Source organism: Rana temporaria, chromosome 1 (assembly GCF_905171775.1).
Source record: "Rana temporaria chromosome 1, aRanTem1.1, whole genome shotgun sequence".
NCBI lineage: Eukaryota > Metazoa > Chordata > Amphibia > Anura > Ranidae > Rana > Rana temporaria.
Window position 1 is genome coordinate 65,565,275 of NC_053489.1, and position 25,512 is coordinate 65,590,786.

Below are 25,512 nucleotides of genomic sequence, written 5' to 3' on the forward strand. Positions count from 1 at the left end.
TCTTTGTAGCTCACACAGCCCCAAAAAACATCAGCGATCCACCTTCGTGTTTCACAGTAGGAATGGTGTACCTTTCATCATAGGCCTTGTTGACTTCCCTCAAAATGTAGCGTTTATGGTTATGGCCAAAAAGCTAAATTTTGGTCTCATCACTCCAAATGACTTTGTGCCAGAAGGTTGGAGGCTCGTCTCTGTGCCCTTTTGGTGTATTGTAAGCGGGATACTTTGTGGCATTTGCGTAGTAATGGCTTTTTTCTGGTGACTCGACAATGCAGCCCGTCTTTCTTCAAGTGCCTCCTTATTGTGCATCTTGAAACCGCTACATCTCAGAGAGTGCTGTATTTCACCTGAAGTTTTTCTTTGCATCACGAACAATTTTCCTGGCAGTTGTGGCTGAAAATTTAGTTGGTCTACCTAACCGTGGTTTGGTTTCAACAGAACCTCTCATTTTCCACTTCTTGATTAGAGTTTGAACACTGCCGATTGCCATTCTCAATTCCTTGGATCTCTTGATATCCCTTTCCTGGTTTTTACAGTTAAACTACCTTTTCCTGCAGATACTTTGACAATTATTTTGTTTTCCCCATGATTCAGAAATGTCAGTGCAGCACTGGATGAAAGACGCAAAGGTCTGTCAGGAGTCCAGAAACTCATTGACCTTTTATATATACACACACACACACACACACACACACACACACACTAATTACAAGCAAACAGATCACAGGTGAGGATGGTTACCTTTAATAGTCAAACCCCTTTGTATCAACTTGTGTGCATGTCATCAGGACAATCACCAGGGTATGTAAACTTTTGATTAGGGTAATTTGGGTATTTTTTTTTTTTTTTCCCTAAATCGTAATGAAAACAAATGGTGTAAACAGTTGATTGATAATAAATGGCTATATCAAACTTTAACCATCATGTGTGAAAAATGTTTTTGGTGTTATTCATATTCTCTGAAAATGGCCAAGAGTATATAAATTTATGAGCACAACTGCGTAGAGGTTTTTTTACGGGTGTTTAGGAGCCTTTAGCACTTTCTGCCAGAAAACACCTCTTAAAAACAAACCAGAAGAGTTTTTTTTGTGTCTCTGAACACGGAGCTATAAATATGCCTCTAAAATGTCCTAATGTGCATAAGCAAATAGAAAATTAAGCCGCTTCTATGGGCAAAGCTCCTCCAGAAGCAGCGTTTAAGCCTAGTGTGCATAGACGCTTAGGAGGCATTTGTTTTTTCCACCCATTCATCATAATGCTGTCCAATATACTCTCTAGGGCAGGGATCCTCAAACTACGGCCCTCCAGCTGTTACGGAACTACACATCCGATAAGGCATTGTAAAACTCTGACATTCACTGACACGACTAGGCATGATGGGAATTTTAGTTCTTGAACAACTGGAGGGCCGTAGTTTGAAGACCCATGGTCTAGGGGTGGAGATCTGCATTTTTCATACACCTTACTTGGCCTGTTTGGCCAATATTGGTTGGTGTTTTGGTTTTATAGACCATTGAAGGGTGGGTCTCAAAGAAAGAAAGAAGAAGAAAAAGAAAGAGGAAAAAGAAAGAAGGAAGAAGAAATAAGAAAGAAGAAGAAATAAGAAGAAATAAGAAAGAAGAAAGAAAGAAAAAGCTTTTTTGTACAATATTTAAGATATTCAAAAACATAATTTCTCAGAGACCCTCCTGTGAGGACAGCGACATACCCAGGTGCAAAGATTAACGGCCAAGTGTGCATAAAAAAAAAAAAAAAAAAGAAGAAGAAAAAAAAATCCACTTTAGAATCCCCCCCCCCCCCTCTACAAAAACGGACTTCATTCATAAAAGATTATAAAATGCATTCAGGAGAGAACTTTCCCGTCAGAGGAAGTTCGCTGGCGAGATCCAGCTGTCCTTAAACAGGGAGCCGAATAAAGCCATGGCAGCCTAATACAAGCATCACTGAACTCACAGGCAGGTAATGCAAAGGAAAAGCAGCACCTACCTCCACCACTGTGACTTGGGCCGCTTTACACATCGGCTGGTTGAAGTTTCTGGCAGTTTTTCTGTTAAAAAAAAAAATATATAAAAAAAAAAAAACAGTATACGAGCATAATCTCAAACAAGAAAAGTGGAATTTGGAGGTTTGTCTTATAACAATTTAAAAAATTTGACATTTGAAAGTTCCCCCATTTAATACCATCTGAATGCAAGCAAGGTGTGCAGACAAAAGGCGACTCTATAGCCAACTTATAAAATGAACAGAAAAAGCAAGTTAAAGCTTACTTGCAATGTTTTAATTTCCATCAAATCTTTTCATCCACTTTCAATGTGATGAACTCGATAGAAGATTTAACTACTTCAGGAAGAGTCAGTTTCCTAGCACAACCTTCCTCCCTTCTTGCATATCACATCCCTCATCTATTCAGAGACAGTCTAATTACGGTCTGTGCCTACAGTTTCTCCACCCCTCTCTGCATAACCTTTTATGTAGCTGCCCGGTGAAGAGCGAAGGGGTATGCTATAGAGCAGCAGTCACCAATGATTGTCCACAAGAAAAATAAAAAATGGTGGTCCCCAGGGGTTCTTTTGCAAATCAACATTATAATAAACGTATACCGCCCAAAGTCATTTAAAGTGTTGTTCTCGATGTGCGCTGACAGTAAATACTGTCAATGTGCATTGATACCCAATGCCTCCTCTAGGGAGGTGGTGGGAGTAGCACAGAGGGTGGAAAAATGAAGGAGGGGACTTCCAATGGCAGCACTGCATTGTGTGTATAAGGCCTCGTACACAAGACCAAACATGTCTGCTGAAACTGGTCCGTCGGACCAGTTTCCGGACATGTTCGGTCGTGTGTACGGCCGACCGGACAATTTTCCGGCGGATCGGACAGGTTTCCAGCGGACAAAGGTTTCTTAGCATGCCAAGAAACATGTCCGCTGGAAGCCTGTCCGTCAGACATGTCGGTCGTCTGTACGACTCACCGGACATGTCCGCTCGGCCGAAAGCCCTCGCATGCGTCAAAGTGATTCGACGCATGCGTGGAAGCATTGACCTTCCAGGGTCGCGCACGTCGCCAGCGCGGCCACGTCACCGCGTTCGCTGTCCGCGGGAAATTTGGTCTGATGGTGTATACAGCCATCAGACCAAAATCCGGCAGCGGACATGTCCGATGAAAACGGTCCGCAGACCGTTTTCATCGGACATGTCGTGTGTACGAGGCCTAAGAAAGCAGTGTGATCCAAAGGAGCTGGTCAGAGCCAGAGCATTTTGTGTACAAGACGTTTAAAATTGAGCAGTTAGTGGTGTGAGGTCTGAAAGGTTGGCAATGACTGCAATAGTAGTATTGGCACTCACACGGACATCGCCTTCAAGATGGCAGGGAGCACCATCCCACGGCTTTTTAAGGTCTACACAAGGGAGGCGATTACAGGTACACAATAAGCATAAAGACACAGTAAAGGCATACAGTGAATTGAAAAAGTATTCATACCCCCTTGAAATTTTCCACATTTTGACATGTTACAGCTAAAAACAAATGTATTTTTGGGTTGTTTCATGCGATAGACCAATTAAGTGGCACATAATTGTGAAGCGAAGGAAAATGATAAAAAAGTGTGGTGTGCATTTGTATTCAGCCCCCCCCCCCCCCCCCCCCCGAGTCAATACTTTGTAGAATCACCCTTCACTGCAATTACAGCTGCAAGTCTTTTTTGCGGATGTATCTACCAGCTTTGCACATCTAGAGAGTGACATTTTTGCCCAATCTTCTGAACAGCAATTTAAGTCTTGCCACAGATTTGCAATTGAATTTAGATCTGGACTTTGACTGGGCCATTCGAACACATGAATGAATATGCTTTGATCTAAATCATTCCATTGTAGCTCTAGCTGTATGTTTAGGGTCACTGTCCTGCTTAAAGGCGAACCTTCACCCCAGTCTCAAGTCTTTTGCAGACTTATGCTGCATACACACAGATATTCCGACAACAAAACCGTGGAGAGAGGGCAGAGAGGTCATAAGCCTAGGCTTTATAGCAGACAAAAAACAGTAAGTGGGCTGTATAAAAAAAAGTTAACAAGGGGAGAATATTTAATAGCATTAAAGTTGAACAAATTACTGAAGGTCTGCTTTAAGTAAATCCTGGACTAGCCAATCAAAATGGCCAAAGAACTAGGACCCAGGAGAAAGTTAGTGCCAGCAATTGGGCTTTCAGGCATCGCATTGTTGGATGGTATGTGTAGGCGACATGTGTATCTCCTCCCTTCCCTCCGCTTACAGAAGCAAAGGGTATACCACCTTCCTTGCCAACTGATGATACTTGAAGAGCCAATCTCTTCCCAGGGTCATGCGATTGCATCTCATGATAGCAACTAAAGTCTCTGCAACAGGCCCAACGTCATCTGAGGACTATAGAAGTACCATGAAATATTGTTCTTCTAAAAACTAAACAGCTTTATAAGTGCAGCGGGTTTTATAATGCAACCATCAGGGGCTTCTCTGCTGAACCAGGTTAATTCTGGTGCTAGGACTTTAGCTTGAAGTCAGATCAGGATGACAGCCCCAGAGCCTTCATTTAAAAAAAAAAAAAAAAAAAAAAAAAACCCCGTAATGGCAGTTCCAATATTTTCATCCTTACAGGTTCTTAAAAAAGGTATGTGAAATGTCTCCTAGGACACATGAAGACTCATGATGAGACGTCTAGTGTGATCAATGATCTGTTCAGCTTCACATGATCCAATTCAACCATCATTTATTCTCAATAGTGAAAAACTATATCAGAGTGAACCAACACACACACACACACACACACACACACACACCCATTGTGGTTCACCAGGCAACCTCAATTTAGTTACAGAAAACATCCATTAGTATTGAATCATCTGGTTTATAAAACAGGTATTTTTGGTGTGAAAACCCAACAGTTAAAGGGGTTGTAAAGGTAAAAAAAAAAAAATCCCTAAATAGCTTCCTTTACCTTAGTGCAGTCCTCCTTCCATTTTGCTTTTAAATGTCCTCATTTCTTCTGAGAAATCCTCACTTCCTGTTCTTCTGTCTAACTCACCACAGTAATGCAAGACTTTCTTCCTGGTGTGGAGAAAGCCTCTTGAGGGGGGAGGGGGCGAGCAGGAGGGTCAAGACACTCTGTACTTTGCATATAGAGAAAAGGAGCCGTGTGTTCGTGGGCATTTTGACACTCCTGCTCGCCCCCTCAGGAGGCTTTCTCCACACCAGGGAAAAAGCATTGCATTACTGTGTGGAGTTACAGACAGAAGAACAGGAAGTGAGGATTTCTCAGAAGAAATAAGGACATTTTAAAAGCAAAATTGAAGGATAGAGGTAAGTGAAGGAGGACTGCACTAAAGTAAAAGAAGGTATTTAGGGAATTTTTTTTTTTACCTTTACAACACCTTTAATGTAGCCAAAAAATCAGAGAAATTAGAAGGTAAATAACCTACAGTCCATAGGATGTGTCCCTTGTGCCAATTCCTCTGCTATTCAATAAAATCTTTCTATGTCCCCCACACCCTGTCTATTATATGGTGCAAAGGGGGGCGGGGTTAATACAAAAAAAAAAAATACAAAAAAAAGGATGGGCACAAGCAATCAAGACAATGCGGCCATGTTTGCCTTTTCCATCCAGTTCCGACATTCACAGAAGCCATACTACATTCTCAGACCTTGTTCCATTGATAAAAGCTGAAGATGGATAGCTCCCTTCCCCTCCATTCATAGAAGCTGTAATACAGCTTCTATGAATGGAGGATATAGGTGGATAAGGTGAGGCTAGCCAGAGCCTGTGAAAGCCTTTTAGCTCTACTAACCCCCTCCACATTGGACTATTCTGGTGCCTGAGGCAAGAAGGAGGAGAATTTCTGCCAATAACAGAGCAACCAACACAAAATACACATTCCACTGACTGCAAGTTATGTTGCGTGCTGCATTTCCTGTTCTCATGTAGGTTTTAAGTGGCGACTTCTATCCACAAGACCTTTTCATAATGGTTCCACACTATTCTTGCATTTCACGGTTCATTTACAAAATGCAGCGTCCTTAGGGGTGTTCTCTGCACGAGACTGCAGAGAACTCTGGTATAGACGAGAAGTCCCGTTACATGAACACATCAAAAGGCGTGCGTCAGATTTCCTTCTACCAACACTCACGCATCTCCCTAGCAGGGATGGTTAACCTTGGCACAGCAGATGTTTTGGAACTACATTTCCTATGATGCTCCACTACACTGCAGAGTGCATGAGCATCATGGGGAAAAACAAATATCTCCTAAACCTGCATGGTTTAGGAGAGAGATTCACCCTGCATGTTCAGCTGCAAACGTCAGCCGCACATGCACGCTGAAGGTCCAGTAGATCACGCCGAACTGGGGATTCCAGCACATTCGCGGGAGTGACGTCATTGCGGCTCCGACAACTCACAGCACCAGAGCCCGCAAACCTGGAGGAAAACAGAGGGAACACGTCAGCCCCCTTAGCGGTGACCAGGCACAATGCAGGGGTTTTGTTCTAAGGTAACCATTTCATAATCTACTAGTATGTGATGCATACTAGCACATTATACGATTGTTTTGCAGGGTTTTTCTTTCTTGGTTATATTTTTTCAGCGGTTTACTACTGATTGCTTATTTCATTGTTCCAAAGAAAATAAAACTGGAAACCACATTTAAAGAGTATACCGTGCTGTTTTACAAAGCGGTGGTACAGCTGGGGTTAGGCCATACCACTTAGGGTGGACATGCCATTTATAGACTCTGCAGTTCAGATGGGTGTAGGGATGCCTCCCACTATCAAGTAGATGTGGGCAAAGCTATATGGAGCAGATTGTATGCATGCACACACAACCCCTTGGAGATTCTATGGACCCGCTGTAACATGCTTGAACGTATTTCCCAGAAAAATGCGCTTGCCATTTTTTTTTCCTTTTTGAACCACACACGAAGTAGGTCACCAGGTTGTTCCTCAACCCTCTCCAATGGCTTGGCGTAGACTGGCATCTGACATGCAGAAACATGCATAGCCAAATTTGTTTATACATGCTTTACAAAGACCCACTTTAGAAAGGAACCAATTAAAGCTGAACCCCAGGAACTCAACTCTTTGTAAAAAGTTCTGGATTAGTAGGGGTAAGGGTTAAGTCCAATGAGATGCATTCCACCTTGGACTTTTTAAACTTCCAGAGCTCCAACACTGGACCAGCTAGTCTCAGCTACTGAGGCTGCAGTCGTTGTACCCAACCCTCCCTTACCCTTGGCCAATCACGGAGCGCTTTGTATTAAGAAAACTTTCATAGAAACCAAAAGGTTTCTGTGATTGGGTAGCAGAGTCGCTTCGTGTAAGGCAGCCTTTCTCCTTTCAGAGCCTGCAAGTGCAGGGATAGCTGCACTCCCAGGACTCTGTAAAACTGTCAGATGTAAATAAAAAATAAATAAGTCTATGAGGTGGCATGCAGTTCATTGGACTTAACTCATAATGGGACTTAACTCATTTACAAAGCGGTCGAATGCCTGGAGTTCAACCTTCCAGCACGTTTTTGAAGTCTGGAAATAAAACCACATGAACACACGGAGAACATGCAAATAGTATCCTGGGTGGGATTTAAAACTAGGACCTAGCACTACAAGGCCATGTACACCAACCACTAAGCCAACATGCTGCCCTTGACAAGCAATACACATTGGTAAAATGCTTTAGTTGCATATGGGGAGGGGGCAAAGCAAACATTGGTCCAAGTCTGAGATTGTCCACTGAACGCCACCACTCAATAAAACAGGCCATTAATGTTTGTGTTCAAAATGATGGCAGTCGACAACCCCATATAAAATGCTGTGATGCACATTGCTGGCATATGTGTGCAGAAACTCTCCATAGCACCAGTCTATAAAAAGTAGAGGCCATAACTTAAAGAACTTAACACATTTCCTGCTGAAGTTAATAAAGCTACTTGGTTAACACAAGATTTTATTTTTACAGCAGGCCACTGACAACTCAGATGTCCAAACAGAAATTATCAAATCAATGCTGGGAGTCTGCATGGAACCAGAGGAGCAACTTGTGCCAGAGGCATCTGTCAAGAGGCTACGCCAGGCCGTGTTTCCCTGGTAACTACATTATCTACACAAGTTAAACCTCTAGGAGACAGTTGGGGGGGAAAAGGCTGAAAAAAAAAAAATGAAATACTGCGGCTGACACATGCAATAGATCTGTACTGAAAAGGAAAAACAGATCGCATTAAAGGTTTTGATCTCAACCTCAGACTTAAATACAGGAATCACTCCAAAAAAAAAAACACACACCTATTCTGAAAGGCAAATTAGAAGGAAATGGATACCAAGCGACTTGAAGCGATTCAGTTCGCATTTGTAGCACTATACGATTTTTCATTCATTCATTGCTACATCTCAATCAGCATGGAGGGACCCTCCAAATAAATTTTCGGTCTCAGGAACACCTGATGATTACTGTATCTAAAGCTCACAGTACAATAGCGTGATGGTCAGTGACAAGAATGCTCCTTACATTTGTGCTTTTTGAAAAGAATCGCCCCTTATAGATGGCCAAAACGATCATTGGCGTCAGTGGTTACTCGTCGGAAGCAAAAACTGCTCAAGGAACCCCTAGCAACCTTGTGAGGAAAAAACTTTTCAAAGAAATTAGATTTCTAACAGAAAAAACACTGCGCAGAAACAATATAAGTGTAAATGCTGCCAAGTACCAAAAATTGTAGATACAAATTAAAGAACAAGTGAAAAAGAATAGGTACAGCGCAAAAACTAATGGTGATTGATAGTGATACCTACGCTATGAACACAGGTATGTATATAAAAAACACAAACAATAAAAAGATTACATATGATTATGCAAAGTTTCCAATAGTGCAGGAAAACAAAAGTTCATAATGAATGAGAAACGTGTAAATAAATACAGTCCGTACATATATAGTGGTGAATAATTAGAAAATCCAAAGAGTGCAAAAATACGATGTGAATCGCCAAATACAATATTCAAGATATGACATCCAAAATAATCCAAACGATCTATCCACCAAAAAACACCCAGGTGATGAAGTGTTGTAGTCTGCTTACCGAAGCCATTGACCACTACAGCGGTTAGTATGGGCCCAGGATATTTTTATAGTCTCCCAACGAGACTGAGGGGTATCCGGTTCCTAGATCCTAGGTGGTGCCTTCAAAAGTGTCTCCTCTGATGCCATTTCCAGTAAGTAATGTCTTCTCTCTACTTTCCTCAGGGTTCCACCAAGCTTTGGTTGGGAAATGCTGCTCCAAGTAAAATTCCACTTTGAGGTCCTACTGGCATCTTTAGATATTAAACTAGAACTAATCTCAAATCAACACCAGAAATTATTCTAAAAGACAAAACTTTTAGATCTGAACACTGAATTCTTAATGGAGGTCACACCAAGATCTATATAGGGGAATCGGGACCTCCTTCCCCCTGCCGGTGATCCCTCCAATGATGCATCTTAGAATTCTATTCCCATTTCCCCAGGGCTCTTTTTACCCCCCTCCCTCTGGAAACTGCAGGTCAAAAGTCACGTGCAAATTGCACTGGGGCCAATGGTCATGGTCCAGCGGAGCAGAGCAGGCAGAAAGTGACTTTATAGGCACTCCCAGCTCTGTCTAGCTGAGGGCGCAGACCCCACAAACTCTTCACTAATGAGTGTTCTGCATGTCTGTCAAAAGTGGGCATGGGAACACTTTCTCTGTTGCAAAGCAGGGAGGATTACAAATGATAGGATGCTCACTTCCTACACAAGCAAGTTGTGATGCTTTGCTAATGAACAATGTTCAATTACATTTTTGTTATCTGGGTTTACAACCACTTGAAGTCCAAGCTTGTACAATTATTAGATTATTATGTGGAACTGTATCAAATAGTTTGCTGAAACCAAGATAGGCTACATCCTGGTGGAGGGACAGGACTGGCCTGCAGTCTTGACCTCACACCGAAAGAAATCCCTTGGGATGAATTAAAGCAGACTGCGAGCCAGGCCTTCTCGTCCAACATTAGTGCTGGACCTCACAAATGCATTTCTGGAAGAATGGTCAAACATTCCCACAGACACTCCTAAAACATGTGGACAGCCTTCCTACAAGGAGTTGAAGATGTTATAGCTGCAAAGGGTGGGCCAACTCAATAGTGAACCCTACGGAATAAGACTGGAATGCCATTAAAGTTCATGTGCTTGTAAAAGCAGGTATCCCAATACATTTGGCAATATAGTGCATCTGAATACAAAATATTAAAAACAGGCTTAAAACATTGTTGGCCCACCGACAACCTCCTTTTGCGATGAAACAGGTCAGGTGGAGCTTGGCAGAATGACGTTTCACATGTCTATGCTGTTGATAATTTCCCCCGCTTGAGAGTATCCATGGTTTTAAAAATTTACCAGCAAATAGCATTACAATTCACTATGTGCCCCATCTGCTTCCATTCTATGTTCCACAAATAAGACTTTTGCCCCCCCCGATTTTGAGGATATCAGATAAGCACTTATGTGCCAGTTTTTTTAAGGAAGTCCAGTGCTGAAACCAAGAAGCAGACAAAGGAGAATCTTGTCTTCCGATACTGTTGGACCCAAGCGCAGCATTTGATACTGTAGACCGCAAATTATTGCCGACTCGCCTAGCTGAAGTAGCTAGAGTCGCTGTCTCGGATTTACCCTGGTTCTCCTTCTTGGAAAACCGATCTCAAATGGTGAAACTGGGTCCTTTCACTTCTGAAAAACGCACTGTGTAATGCGGAGTCCCTCAGGGATCCCCCTTTTCGCCCGTACTATTCAAGATCAATCTCTGCCCTCTTTTTGAAATCATCAGTAACCAAAAGTTACTTTACCACTCCTACGTGGATGACACACAACTATGTTTTCGCATCTGCAACAATAAGGATCATTATCTCGGACTAGAGAAATGCCTTACTTTGATAGAAAATTGGATGACGGAGAGTTACCTTAAACTCAACGGCTCAAAAACAGAACTTCTCCTGTTTCACGCCAACCGAAAGACTTCCAGCACCAATATGGACACCGCCGCCCATTCTGGGACAAGCCATCACCCCTAGCACCAAAGTCAAAAGTCTGAGTCATTTTTTGACACCCACATGACAATGGATGCACAAATAGGGTCAGTAGCGGATCCCACCATCTGCTGCGCCTGCTACGTAGACTCATTCCCTTTATCCCGAAAGAAGACATAGCAGTCGTGGTGGGTACAATTATCAACTCCAGACTCGACTATGCAAATGCCCTCTACCTCGGACTCCCAAAATACCAAATCACTAGTCTGCAAGTCGTTCAAATAGGGCCACTCAACTCGTGACTGGGAAAAAACCATGGGAATCAATCTCACCTTCACCGAGATCCCCTCATTGGTTGCCAGTAAAAGACAGAATCACTTTTAAGGTACTCTGTCTGACACATAAGTGTGTTCAAGGAAATGCCCCCCAATATCTATTCGAAAAATTAAAATGTCACAACCCCAATCGCGTTCTGCGATCCACCAACCAAAATCTACTCCAGATACCTAAAGCCAGATACAAGTCCAAAGGAGAACGAATCCAAGGTCCTAGACTCTACCAACCAGCATCCGGTTGGAGGTGAATCACCTGGCCTTCAGAAAAAAAACTCAAAACCCATCTTTACAGTAGGGAAAGGATACTAAGCGCCCAGAAGCATTTCAGTTTGCATGTGTAGTGCTATACAAGTTTCTCACTCACTGCTTCTGGTAAGAGGCCCCGATTTACCGAGGTGGATCACAGCTGGAATGTTTGAATTTGGCAAGTTCGCAAACTGCTGTTCAAGAACACTTATTTAGTGCTCTTTCACACTGATCAGTTTTTGATGCGTTTTTACAAGAAACAAAAAATAAATCTATCCCTACCTTTACTGGGTAGTACAATGTTTCCTCCTGGACTCAAGTCCTCCGGAGTATTCCACTGGCAGAACCTCCATGAAAAAGGTCTTTGCACCCATTCTTTTCTCAATGGCCGTACGATTTATACTTGGGTAGAAATTAGGGAAAGTACCAAGCCCCATCTTCCAAATTATTTAGATTCCTACAAATATAGCATGGTCTCTCCACCATATTCACCAACAAAGCTCCCACGAGTTAGCCATCTTTTTGAACCCAATTGCCACCAGCCACCTCCCTCTCCCTTAAACCGATCTCTATTCTCTACTCTGAATTGAAAAATTCTATAATTCAGTTTCCAAATGGGAGACAGACCCCCGGAGCACCAGAGGGCAGATTGGGTCTAAATCTGGGCCACAGTAGTCTCTTGCTCCATTAATGTGAATACTATAGAGTTTGCATTTAAACACAGTTTCCAGACGGTACCTGGTCCCATCCCACGTAGTCCATCTTCAGCTTTCCCATAAGGCCTGGTTCACACCTATGCATTTTTTGCACGTTTCAGTCTTGCAGAAACACTACAGTCCATTTAACATAGTTTCCTAAGGATGTAGTTCACATCTGTGCATTTTATGAAAAAGGGACAGGGACAGGGACTTTTCTGGATTTTGGTTCCACAGACTTCAATGGATGAAAAGCATGCATTGGGGGAAAAAAAAATAAACGCATCTGCAATATCAGGGGCGTCGGGAGGGTGTGGCTAGGGGGGCTGGACCCCCGAATGGGTTCCTGAAAAGCCCCGAGTGTTAGGAATGCAGCGTTCTATTGTCAGCCGAATGCCGCCCGGCCCCTGCCGAGGGGGAGCCGCTATGATTTCAAGCGGCGCAGAGTGATATTGCAAGTCCCGCCTTCTGGAGCTTGCAGCGCCTATGATGGACATCCCACAGGTCCAATTCCGGGACCGCAGGACGTGCAACGTCCATCATAGGCGCCGCAGGCTTCGGAAGGCGGGAATTACAATGCCACCGCACCGAGCCACATCACTCTAAAATCCCGGCTCAGGCAGGGAGTCTCTCCTCCTCCTTTCTGTCTGCCTGCCGTGACACATGATGGGCGCGCCACCAGGATTAGAGGCACAAGATGGCGCTGGCGAGCAGTACACCGTCCGCATCCTACACTGATCTGCCAGAGATCGAGCGCTGTGACAGAAGAGGGACAAACAACCACATTCCCAGGCAATTCCACTCCTAACAGCCCCACGATGAGAATGACAAAGGATTCTCATTACCCAGCCACAGGGGTGAGTACGGATATTCCCCCACTATACGTAAATGCCTCCTTACAATCCTCCATTACCTCATTTCCTACTACAAGACAACCTGTTCTGGACTCAACTATGAAAAACATGCTCCCATCTCTCTAATCATCCCTCATGTCCAACCTCTCCTCCCTCATCTACAAATTCTCTGCTGATATACAGCAAATGGGAGACAATACATAGGTCAGCGTACGCATGTCAGGTAGGCGAGGTCAGCGTACGCATGTCAGGTAGGCGAGGTCAGCGTACGCATGTCAGGTAGGCGAGGTCAGCGTACGCATGTCAGGTAGGCGAGGTCAGCGTACGCATGTCAGGTAGGCGAGGTCAGCGTATGTCAGGTAGGCGAGGTCAGGTAGGTCAGTTTAGTGGTCATTGATGGGCACTGGTAAGCCAGGCAGCAAATGAGCTTACCCTCCGCCACACAACCCCACCGCCAAGCCCAAAAAAATCTCCCAGATATGGACCCCATAGATACAATTGTTGTAAAACATACCCAGCTGTCACAGTCCATGTGAATTTAGCAGTTCAGCTTTGGGGCGCTGGTTTTGGGCACTCTACGTTCACCCCTAACTCCACCTCTCACCTACCTACTGTGGGCATCATTCCTTCCACTTTCCTTCCCTCTTATTTCTTTGTTGCAGATGTGTATTCAGATTGACATTCTGATCTGCTTATTGTTTCGTGACCAGATGAAAAATTTCCTGGCTCATGGATACCTACTTTAACTTGCAGGCTACAAGAATTACCAACATAACCATTTTTATTAAAAAGGTAAAAAGTAATCTACTTGCAAACTCTTAGCAAGCCTAGGCAAGTACAATGGTGCAGACAAGACCACCTCAAGATCCACAGTCCCCCACCAGTGGTATGGGAATTCCTCTTAGCTTTCAGAAGCCTGACACATTTCAGGGGGCCAGCACTCAAGGGTTGAGTTTGGCTCTGAAAAAAAAAGGGCACGGCCCTCGAAAAAACATCTGCCTTTGGAAGCTTTGAGGGCTTCCCATACCATTGGCTGAGGACTGGGGATCTTCAAGTGGTCTTGTCGGCACCATTGTACTTGCCTAGGCTTGCTAAGAGTTTGCAAGTAGATTACTTTTTACCTTTCAACAAATATGGTTAATGTTGGTAATGCACTTATAAGAATGTCCACAATACCTGAGAGGGCAGCAAGACTTCTGGCATCACACACATCAGTTGGGCAAGCATCAAGAGGGACACACACACTCCCAGGCACCACAACTGAGCACAGGAGGGACTTCTACTACTTGTATTTGACTGGCCAGAAAAATGCACCAAAAGCACATTGAAAAAGCATAAAAATGCATATGCGCTTAACCCGGCCATAAAGGATTTGAATCTCAGCCGGTTCAGCAGGAACTTGCCGAGATTCGAACCATTGATGGGCAGGCTAATGCCGCGTACACGGTCGTTTTTTGTCTTGTAAAAAAATGCCGTTTTTTCTCATGATAAAAAAACGACGTTTCTGAAACTTCATTTTAAAAAACGACGTTGCCTACACACAATCGTTTTTTCAAAATGCTCTAGCAAAGCGTGGTTACGTTCAGCACGTACGGCGGCACTCTGTTCCATTCAAGCTCACATCATAACTTGCTTCTGAGCATGCGCGGGTTTAAAAACGTAATTTTAAACGGCGTTTTAGCCCACACACGATCATTTTTTATGACACAAAAAAAGACGTTTTGAAAAACGACATAAAAAATTTAAGCATGTTCGAATTTTTTTTTGGTCGTTTTTCAGAAGACATAAAACAACGTTTTCCCCCACACACGGTCATTTTAAAAACGGTCGTTTTTTTTCATCACGAAAAACGACCGTGTGTACACGGCATAATTGTACAAAGTTGATCGATCAACTTGGGTACAACCAGCCTGCAGGATTCTCTTGTGATGAATGGTGACCCTTAATGTTGCACATCCATAGTGTCCTACAGAGATGAGTTGAGTGGCAATCTCAACCTGGAGTCCAACCAGGCCACACCCCCAATGGGTTTCGCTCCACCCCCAGCGCTTAATCATGGGGAACCTGTGGCCATTATTGCTAGCGGCTACTATAGCCACTAGCAATAATCACAGTGTTCTCCCGGCTGGGATGGCTTCTCCCGCCCCCGCTTCGAGATGACAATGGCCGATACCCCCGTCAGCACTGCCCGTGTTGATGAGGGGGGAATCATGCAAATTTTTTTCCTGCAACCACTCGCACAGTGTTAACGGGAGTTTAACTTATTGAACTGAAATGGTCACTATATTGCTATATGAAGTTTTTGTCATGGTTTTCACCAATTTTTTTTGCACCTTAAGGGACAATGCATCAGCCTATAATAATTAACTCACAGCAAAGAACTGGGCTGAGAGAGACAGGCAGGACATATAAAAACAATAATCACATGCGTTCTTTGGGTGGATGACATTAATGCAGTGAAGTCAGCTCAACTGATGCAGAAACTGCACAGGGCGTTGTGTGAACTGATCAGTGTGCAAAACATACAGTAGGCACAGGTGTCCACATCGCAGGTAAAGCAACTGAGAAAGCTTTCAGACTGGGACTTAATCACATCTCTCAGGAATGCTTTAACCCATTCTGGAGCACAGGACTGTATTAAAAAAAAAAAAAAAAAAAACAACAACCCACACAGGCAATATAGGTAGTTCATCCTTGCCAAAAAAAACATCTTTACATAAAAAAAAAAAAAATAATAATATATGGAACCTTACCTGAAAACAACATTACCAGCACGATCTGCCTTCCAAGCCTTTATTAGTGCAAAGTCTCCTGTGATCGCAGTCTCCATAACAAAGTGACGGCCATTAAACTCCTTGACCTAGAAGAGGGAGACCATTATAATAAATGTACAATAGGTTTCAACAACTATCAACTTTAACAGTGTCCTACAAGACAGAATAACAAAAAACAAAAAACCTTAGTAATAGAAGTTTCCTTTCTGTCATCCTAGTTATTGGTAGGTTAGCATAGTAACAGAACATGCTTTGGTGACCTTTACAAAAAAGAAAACCTGTGATGGCCAGAGTATAGTCTACTGCATCCATGTAGATACAAAAAGTAGACGGCAACCTAATAGAACCTAACCTTAAAAAAAATATATATATATATATATATATATATATATATATATATATATATATATATATATATATATATATATATATATATATATATATATATATATATATATATATATATACACACACACACATACACACACAGGGAAAAAAAAAAACAATCTATGGCCTTAAAAGGAGTTGTAAAGGAAAGCGTTTTTTTATCACAATGCATTCTATGGATCAAGATAAAAAGCCTTGTGTGTAGCAGCCCCCCAGCACCTAATTCTCACCTGAGCCAGCGATGTCCACGAGTCACTTGGCTCCCCCCTGATTGGCTGAGACACCACAGTGGTGACATTGGCTCCCACAGCTGTCAAAGTCAGCCAATCAGGAGAGAGAGGGGACGGGGGCAGAAAGCGACATGTTCCAATGGATACACGGAGCTGCAGCGCGGCTCAGGTGCCCCCATAGCTTGCTGTGGTGGCACTCAAAAGGAGGGAGGGGCCAGGAGCCGCGAAGAGGGACCAGAGAAGAGGAGGATCCAGGCTGTTCTCTGCAAAATCCACTGCACAGGAGGCGAGGTTAAAAAAAAAAAAAAAAACACAAGACTTTACAAATCACTTTAAGCTCACAGTAAAAAGGGAGAAGGGCTCTGAATTTCTGGCAAAATCAACCATTTTCTGCACTCGCTAAACATTCATAGCCTAAAAAAACGAACGAATCCACCACATCCAGAGACCCCAAAGCCGGCCATACATGGGTCAAATTTGAAAAGGATTTTCTTTAGAAAAACGGCAGCAATGAACAGTTTCCATGCGGTCATAGAATTTGAGTGACCGGGCATGTTGGAAATATTTAAAAAAAAAACAAAAAACTAATTCCTAATCAATGATGGGAGAATCGTGCAAAAATTACTACCGAAAAAGAAATGTGCATAAGAAAAAAAAATTATCGGAAAAGATTCCCAGCTATGAAAATTATTTTCTGTAGGTAAAATTGAAGGCTTGGTTGGTCGAATTTGGAAATCAATGGTTGCCCCATCGCATCACAAAATGCACAACATTTCTGATTTTCAAAAGATTAGCTGGGAATGAGACTCATGCTTGGCCTGCATTAAAGCGGAGTTCCGGCCACAATTTCACTTTTTAAATATAAATACCCCTGTAATACACAAGCTTAATGTATTCTAGTAAAGTTAGTCTGTAAGCTAAGGTCCGTTTTGTTAGGTTGTTACAGCATTTAGACACTTTATAAAATAGAAATTGACTGGGGCCATCTTAAGTGTGGCCATCATGAAGCCAGACTGTATGACTTCCTGGATTTCAGCCTTGCAGATCTCGCACATGCTCAGTGCTGCACAAGCAGTGTCAGATCAGGTTTCAGCACCTGTACTGTCCAAGTCACATGATTCTTCGAGACTGGGGAGTGCACAGACTCCTGGAAAGTTACACCCACTACATTCCCAGGAGTCTGTGCGGTGTAGGTTAGGAAGCTTAAGCACCTAGGTGCAGGAAGAGGGAAGATTAACTATTCTGCCTAGCAACAACACTTTGAAGGCATCTAAAAAAAAAAAAAAAAAAAAATTCTTAAAAGGACTAATGACATTTTTTTTTAAAACTACTGATGTAAAGTTATATTTATGGGTGGAACTCCACTTTAAGCTCCAAAATATAAAAAAATAATTGTTCTTGGGTTTTATACGGTTTTAGTTGTATTTAAAATTAAAATGTAATCCGATTAGCTCGCTTTTAGTCTATTAAATATAAAATTGAAAGTGTCATTATACAGGATCTGTTCAGCATGTGCAAAGAAAATAGCAGTTCATCCGACCAGAAGTTGATAACTTCCTGTACTCTGTCCCTGGACCAATAGTTGGCATTGTACAATGCCATCTCTAGACTACAAAACACCTCCCCAGAAACACACACACGTCATGAAGGTTTACCATGAAGCCAACAAAAGTATGTTGCAGATGATGGTCTATGGGTAAATCAATTGAAGATGAAATAAAAAAAAAAAAAAAAAAATTGTACAGTAAAAAGGAAAACTAATCAAAAAACAACAAACAAAGCTGCCACTTTTTGGTCTGCAGAGAAATATTGGCAAGAGATACATGGACTGCGGAAGCTCAACCCTAGAATTACTCCAGGGCAAGACATCTGGTGCCAACTGGCAACTAAAAATGTCCAACTGTTGTCTGCAGAGGAGCGTTGTGCATGTTCATACCCCCATCTAGTGGCAAAACAAGTGTAGTGTTTGCCGTGAATTTTTTATTTTTTGCACAGAAATTTTTAAAATTTCACTTGCAAGACATTTGTCCACCTTGTACTTTACTGCATTGTTAAAACAGGTTTCCACAGACATCCAAAACAAATCCTGGATCAAACAGGATGCGAGGGAATAGGGAATAGAGGTCTGGGATGATACTGCATGGCTTCCTTAAACAAAGTTGTTGCTTTCATTGCAAAGGGAAAGCGTTGGGCAAAAAAAATAAAATTCCACAGACCGATTTTATGAATAATTTTTTAAAAATATGCCTTTTATGCCTGTGGTCAACTGCATACACCATTCCCATACATAAACTATTTATACCAGGGATATGGAATTAGCAGACCTCAAACTACAAATCCCATCATGCCTCTGAGTGTCATGCTTGTGGCCTTCAGTCTTGCTATGCCTCATGGGACTTTTAGTTCTGCAACAGCTGGAGGTCCACTATATGCATTATTTTTTGCGCTATAAACAAAAATAGAGCGACAATTTTAAAAAAAAATGCAATATTTTTTACTTTTTGCTGTAATAAATATCCCCCAAAAACATATAAAAAAAAAAAATTTCTCCTCAGTTTAGGCCGATACGTTTTCTTCTACCTATTTTTGGTAAAAAAAAAAAAAAAAAAAATCGCAATAATCGTTTATCGGTTGGTTTGCGCAAAATTTATAGCGTTTACAAAATAGGGGATAGTTTTTTTGCATTTTTATTTTTTTTATTTTTTTTACTAGTAATGGCGGCGATCAGCGATTTTTTTCATGACTGCAACATTATGGCGGACACTTCGCACAATTTTGACACATTTTTGGGACCATTGTCATTTTCACAGCAAAAAATGCATTTAAATTGCATTCTTTATTGTGAAAATGACAGTTGCAGTTTGGGAGTTAAACACAGGGGGCACTGTAACATTTAGGGATCACCTAGTGTGTGTTTACTAGTGTAGGGGGGTGTGGCTGTAGGACTGACACCATCGATCGAGTCTTCCCTATAAAAGGGATCACTCGATCGATGCGCCGCCACAGTGAAGCACGGGGAAGCCGTGTTTACACACGGCTCTCCTCGTTCTTCAGCTCCGGGGAGCGATCGCGACGGAGCGGCTAAAAACAAATAGCCGCGCCTTCGTCCCGGATCGCTCCCCGAGCGGACCCGACCTCCGCATGTACCGGGGGGGTGTCCCGATCGGACCCCCCACCCACGTCTAGCAGAGGACGTACAGGTACGTGATTGTGCCTGTCCATGCCATTCTGCCGACGTAAATGTACATGAGGAGGTCGGGAAGTGGTTAAGTGATCAGATGAATACCCAGTTGTCACATTTGTCAGCCACAAACAAATCCTGTAAATTACAATTCCATTTTGTAAGGTATTTTCTTGTATTGGGCAGTTTGTGGGTCACTGGCAAACATGAAAGGAACTCATTTTACTGCAACCAGCAAATGATATCAGCTTGGCGACATGGTGCATTTCCCAGCTGAATGTAGGCACTGAGACTGTAGGGGTGTGCATAGTTCTCAATAGCACCCAAATGCAGAGGTGGCATTCAAATGCCAGTATGAAAAGCTGGGCTTTTGTTTGTGGACCTTGGAAAAGGCAGAACAACTCTTAACGCCATCTCACCAGCTGGGTTGCTCCTGTTCAATTTAGAAGTTTCCCTTGTGCCACCACAAAGGTTTGTATGTTTTGTTTTATACCTGGTGGGCAGAGACCCAGGGATACAGTCTCCTAGAAGTATATGGGGGGCAAATGTAAACAAACACCAAAAGGGATGTTGAGGCCATTGGATTACGGCAAGCATGTCTGTGGATGGGGAGGGTGGGATATGTTTGGTCAGAGGAAAGGGGATAAGTGATTTTTATTTTAAAGTGCACTTATCCTTTAACAGAGAAGCATTGCTATGTGTTACACTACTGTCACCATCCACCTGCCACTATCAACCAGTGTTCCATGTAACCCGATGGTTCCTCCAGAGGTTGGTAGGGGGTTCCTTAAGTTGTGCCTTTATTGTTCCAGGTCCATTGCCATATAGAAGAGCCAGTAGCATGACACCCAGGGGGGTCAGCACGTTGAGATGCTGCAACCACCACCCATCAACCAAGGCTTTGTTGCTTACCTCATGTATCTATCCCATCCTAAGGTTTACATGAATCAGACTATTAGGACCATGTCAAGGCTGACTATATGGTTCATGGTTTGGCTTTCTGCATTAATGAAAAAAGGCGTTCATAATAAAGTGACAATTATACTGTATATCAGTTTGCAGGGAGTCCTCGGTTAGACGTTGATCAGAAAACCGGAAGGATTCTTTATACAAAGGACAAGTGTTTAGTGATTACAGTTTGAAATGTGCTTTATTTTCTTCACGTCAAAAATCTGACGAAATTCTTAAGTTTTGGGTAGAATGTGGAAACCTCAAGGAGGTTTAAAAAAACAAAGCCAAAAACACAAATCATAGCATTGTCAATATTCATAGCAGCAGAGGGCAGCATATGCCATCTACCGTGTTTCCCCGAAAATAAGACGTACTCCGAAAATAAGCCGTAGCGGGATTTCGACGCAAGATCGAAATATAAGACACCCCTCCGAAAATAAGACGTAGTGATGGCGTGTCGAATCCCCCGAAAATAAGACGTAGCAATGGGCGTGTCGTATGCGGAGCGGAGCGGTAAACAACACGTGATACGGTAGTACTGTACTGGTGCGGAGCTCAGAGCAGTAAAGAAGTGAGGAGAAGCTCTGTACCACCTCTCTCACCCCACACAAACACCAGGGGATAGGGGGAAAAGCTGCTACTGAGCCCAAAGAGATCACCCCAGCTCCACTCTCAGTCTACAGGTGGACAGAGGAAATTCCAAGAAGCGCAAGTGTGGTTCAGGTAGGCAACCTTTATTTTCTGAGCTGGAAGACATGATTAGTGAATGGGTTGCTGACAGGAGAGCAAAGGCTTTGGTTGTGCGCAGGGCTGATATTCAAACATTTGCCCGTGAAATGGCACCACAATTCGGCATATAAGACACCCCCCGAAAATAAGCCATAGTGTGATTTTTTGAGGGAAAAAAAATATAAGACGGTGTCTTATTTTCGGGGAAACACGGTAGCACCTTTGCTGCTGCACCATTTTAAAGCTGTATTAAACCCATAAGCAAACATTATATGACAGTTATTGATTCCTAGATATGGTAGCTGCATTCGTTTCCTATTTTAGGCTCCGTTTTTTTAATTTCACCTTGTGATCGTGCCAGCAAGTCTATTTTTCAAAACAAGCAGCGGTCCTAATATATTAGGGCTGTTACTGATCAAAATTTTTGTGTTCGATTAATCGGTTTTTTTTTTTTTAATCGATTAATCAACTAATTTCGATTAATTATAACGCACATACAGATCTAACTACTTTTAGCTGACCTTCTTGCAGGCCGATTCCCAGTGCAGCTACCAACCACTGGAAAAATGGATAGCAGAATACAAAAAACACACAAAAGGCAGCGCTTGATGGGAATAGCATTAACTACTTGCCGACCGCCCACCGCCGTTATACGTCATCACTTTAGAGATGAATATCTCGGTAACGGTAGCAGCTGCTGCCACAATCGAGATATTCATCTCTTCTGTGGGCGGCCGTGTTAACGATAATGGCGGTCTCCGCGGCGAATCCGCCGCGAGATCGCCGTTATCGGTGGCGGGAGAGGGCCCCCCCCCTCCCGCCGCTGTTCCGCGCCCTCCGCCGCTTACCGGAGCCGTCGGTAGCGGCGGAGGAGATCGCGACCATCCGGCAGCTGAGCGGGGACGAGACTGAAGGAAAAATCTCCTTCGCCCGTCCCCATAGCTCCGCTGGGCGGAAGTGACGTCAAAACGTCAGTCCCGCCCAGCGTCTTAAAGAAACATTTTTTTTTTTGTCATTTGAAAAAATGACATTTCCAAATTTTTTTTTTTTTTTTGCATTTAAGCCTAAATATGAGATCTGAGGTCTTTTTGACCCCAGATCCCATATTTAAGAGGACCTGTCATGCTTTTTTCTATTACAAGGGATGTTTACATTCCTTGTAATAGGAATAAAAGTGATAATTTTTTTTTTTTTTTTTTTTCAGTGTTAAAAATTGTAAAATAAATGCGAAAAGCAAAAAAAAATTTTTTTAAAGCGCCCCGTCCCGACGAGCTCGCGCGTAGAAGCGAACGTATACACGAGTAGCGCCGACATATGAAAACGGTATTCAAACCACACAAGTGAGGTATCGCCGCGATCGGTAGAGCGAGAGCATTAATTTTAGCCCTAGGCCTACTCTGTAACTCAAAAAATGCAACTTGTAGAATTTTTTAAACGTCGCCTATCAAGATTTTTAAGGGTAAAAGTTTGACGCCATGCCACGAGCGGGCGAAATTTTTAAGCGTGACATGTTGGGTATCATTTTACTCGGCGTAACATTATCTTTCACAATATATAAAAAAATTGGGCCAAATTTATTGTTGTCTTATTTTTTCATTTAAAAAAGTGAATTTTTTCCAAAAAAAGTGCGCTTGTAAGACCGCTGCGCAAATACGGTGTGACAAAAAGTATTGCAATGACTTCCATTTTATTCTCTAGGGTGTTAGAAAAAAAAATATATAATGTTTGGGGGTTTTAAGTAATTTTCTAGCAAAAAAAAATGGTTTTGTCTCGTAAACACCGACTCTGAAAAACAGGCCCGGGGCTAAAGTGGTTAAAACTTTTATAGTCTTCAAGTAGGTAACAAAATAAATATTGCACTGGAGATAAAATCGATGTAGCTACATAAACTGTAAAAATGGTGCGAGTAATACCAAACGTTAGCAAAAGCAGTCATAAAAACATGTAGCCAAGTATGATACTGGTATAAAAATGTGCACAACGATGCCACTTCTGAATCCAGATGAGGAGAGGTTAACATCAGTCTGTTGGCATGTAGATGTCCCATGAAGGGAACTATCACAACTCCCAGTGAATGGTTGTAGAATCCCAGGTTCATAGAGGGAAGTGCAACAGCCCTTGCGTGTGGCAGATAGTAAGGTCCCGCCGGCATGTAGATATGAAGACACAGCAAAAGAGCCCTTCAGATGGACACGGCAAGCCCCGCCGGTGTCCGTGACGTCACCGGATCTCCGATGGAACTCCCTGAAGGCCCAGAAGCCGCCTGAGAGGCGAGTACCAATCAAAAGAATTTTGATAGATCAAAAATATTTAAGATTAATCGATGAATTAATAGTCAATTTCCACAGCCCTAATATATATATATATATATATATATATATATATATATAATAAAAATGTAAATGCCTGCAGTATTAGGTGTTTGGTTTTGGGTTTCATATCACTTTAAACCTATGAACGGAAAATTAGCAAATATTCAGAATTTTTTTTACCCCTTCCTGGAAAAGGCAGTTCAAGACCAGGAAAAAAATAAATAAAAAATTAATAATAAAAAAAAAAAATAAAAAAAACACTGCAAGTGGGAAATAAATCCTCCTTACCTCTTTAGGTTTGCTGGAGATGGCAACTGTTCCATCCTTATTATATTTTATAGGCGCTCCCCCTTCTTGAATTAATGTGCCGTAACCCGTGGGTGTAAAAAATGCTGGAATACCTGCACCGCCGGCTCTGACTCTCTCTGCAAGAGTTCCCTGGTGGGGAATGAACACAATTTCTTTGTTAAACATTTACATTTCTGTAATTTTTTTTTTTTTTTTAAATACAAACGGTACCTCCACTAGAGAGTAGAATAAAGAATATGAAATTTATATACCGTATATAGAAAATAAATCCAATATCTAGTTCACATCAATAAACCCTTTCCTTTCCATCTCCTCTAGGGGTTCTTCCCTCTTTAAAATTTTGCAGAGTAGTACAAAAACTGTGGCAGACGCAATTAGCCCACACAGGGCAACCATACATTCAAAAAGTTAAGACAAAAATAAACTCTGGTCAGTTAGAAAAATTTACAGCAACCATAGTTGGTAACAAAACTAAACAGAATAAAATACATTTTAAAATAAGTAAAATAAATGATGCATGAATGGAGTACAAAAATACAATACAATACACAGGAGCTGTGATACCCATTTGGAAGTCCAAGTCACCCACAATCAATCTATGAATTCAGTGGAGTGGCTGTTAAGGGTTGAGGGGTGGTCCTGTTGGCTGGATAACACTTTATAAAACTTTATTTGGACAACCTCTATTGAGGAAAGTGTCCTACATGGGCACATTGGAATTAACGTCACCCAGAAATGGCAGGGAAGATATTTTCCAGCTTAGTGCAATGGCTTTTTTTTTTAAATGCATGAAAAAGGGAAGAAGGTAGTTGGCTCAACAGGGTCTTTCATGCTACCCTAGGAGATGGTTCTTCTACCGACCCAAAAAAAGACAGAATTTAGGTGTTAAAGCAACAGGGATATCCACCGCCTTATTTAGAATAGCCAGCACATTTTGCCAATGGGAGACAATCGGGCACAACCAAAATATATGTATAAAGTTTACAGGAGGAGAACGAGCGCACCTCCAGCAGAAAGACATATTCAGATCCATCTTATTGAGCCTGTATGGTGTGAAATAAGCTCAATGAGTAATCTTAAATTGGGTTAGGTTATGCCAGACGTACACCATAGGAGTACAAGGGAATCCCCACAACTCAGATCAATCTTCATCGCTCAGCTCAAGGATGTCGGCGCTCCACTTGTGCTTAAAGCAGAACTTCTACTTGTTTGCAGCCTCCTCCCCCCAACTGCCACATTTGTCACTTTTTGGGTGGACGACGGTGTTAGCGGGCACCTGGTTTTGACAGGTACTTGCTTCTTGCTTCCACTTCCGATCAGATTATTGCAGCAATCTAAGCTGAAAGTTTGTGTATCCCCCCCGGCAGTCTTCTGTGACACCGCAAAGGTCCCAGAAGACTAAAGGACCATTAACAAGGCACAGTAGGAAAAAGACCATGCGATTTCCCAGCGGCCACGATTTTGAAAAGG

General features: G+C 42.4%; 1 protein-coding gene across 1 annotated transcript in view; it reads right to left on the reverse strand.

Annotated features, from left to right (window-relative positions):
* The window catches only part of OXCT1 (3-oxoacid CoA-transferase 1), a 205,779-nt gene that overhangs the window by 137,557 nt on the left and 42,710 nt on the right, over positions 1 to 25,512 (reverse strand). The window contains exons 5-7 of the mRNA XM_040338845.1: positions 24,022 to 24,171; positions 15,923 to 16,029; positions 1,987 to 2,047 (exon numbers count right to left, since the gene is read on the reverse strand). Coding sequence (XP_040194779.1) covers positions 1,987 to 2,047; positions 15,923 to 16,029; positions 24,022 to 24,171 — 318 coding nt within the window. The remainder of the gene's footprint in view (positions 1 to 1,986; positions 2,048 to 15,922; positions 16,030 to 24,021; positions 24,172 to 25,512) is intronic.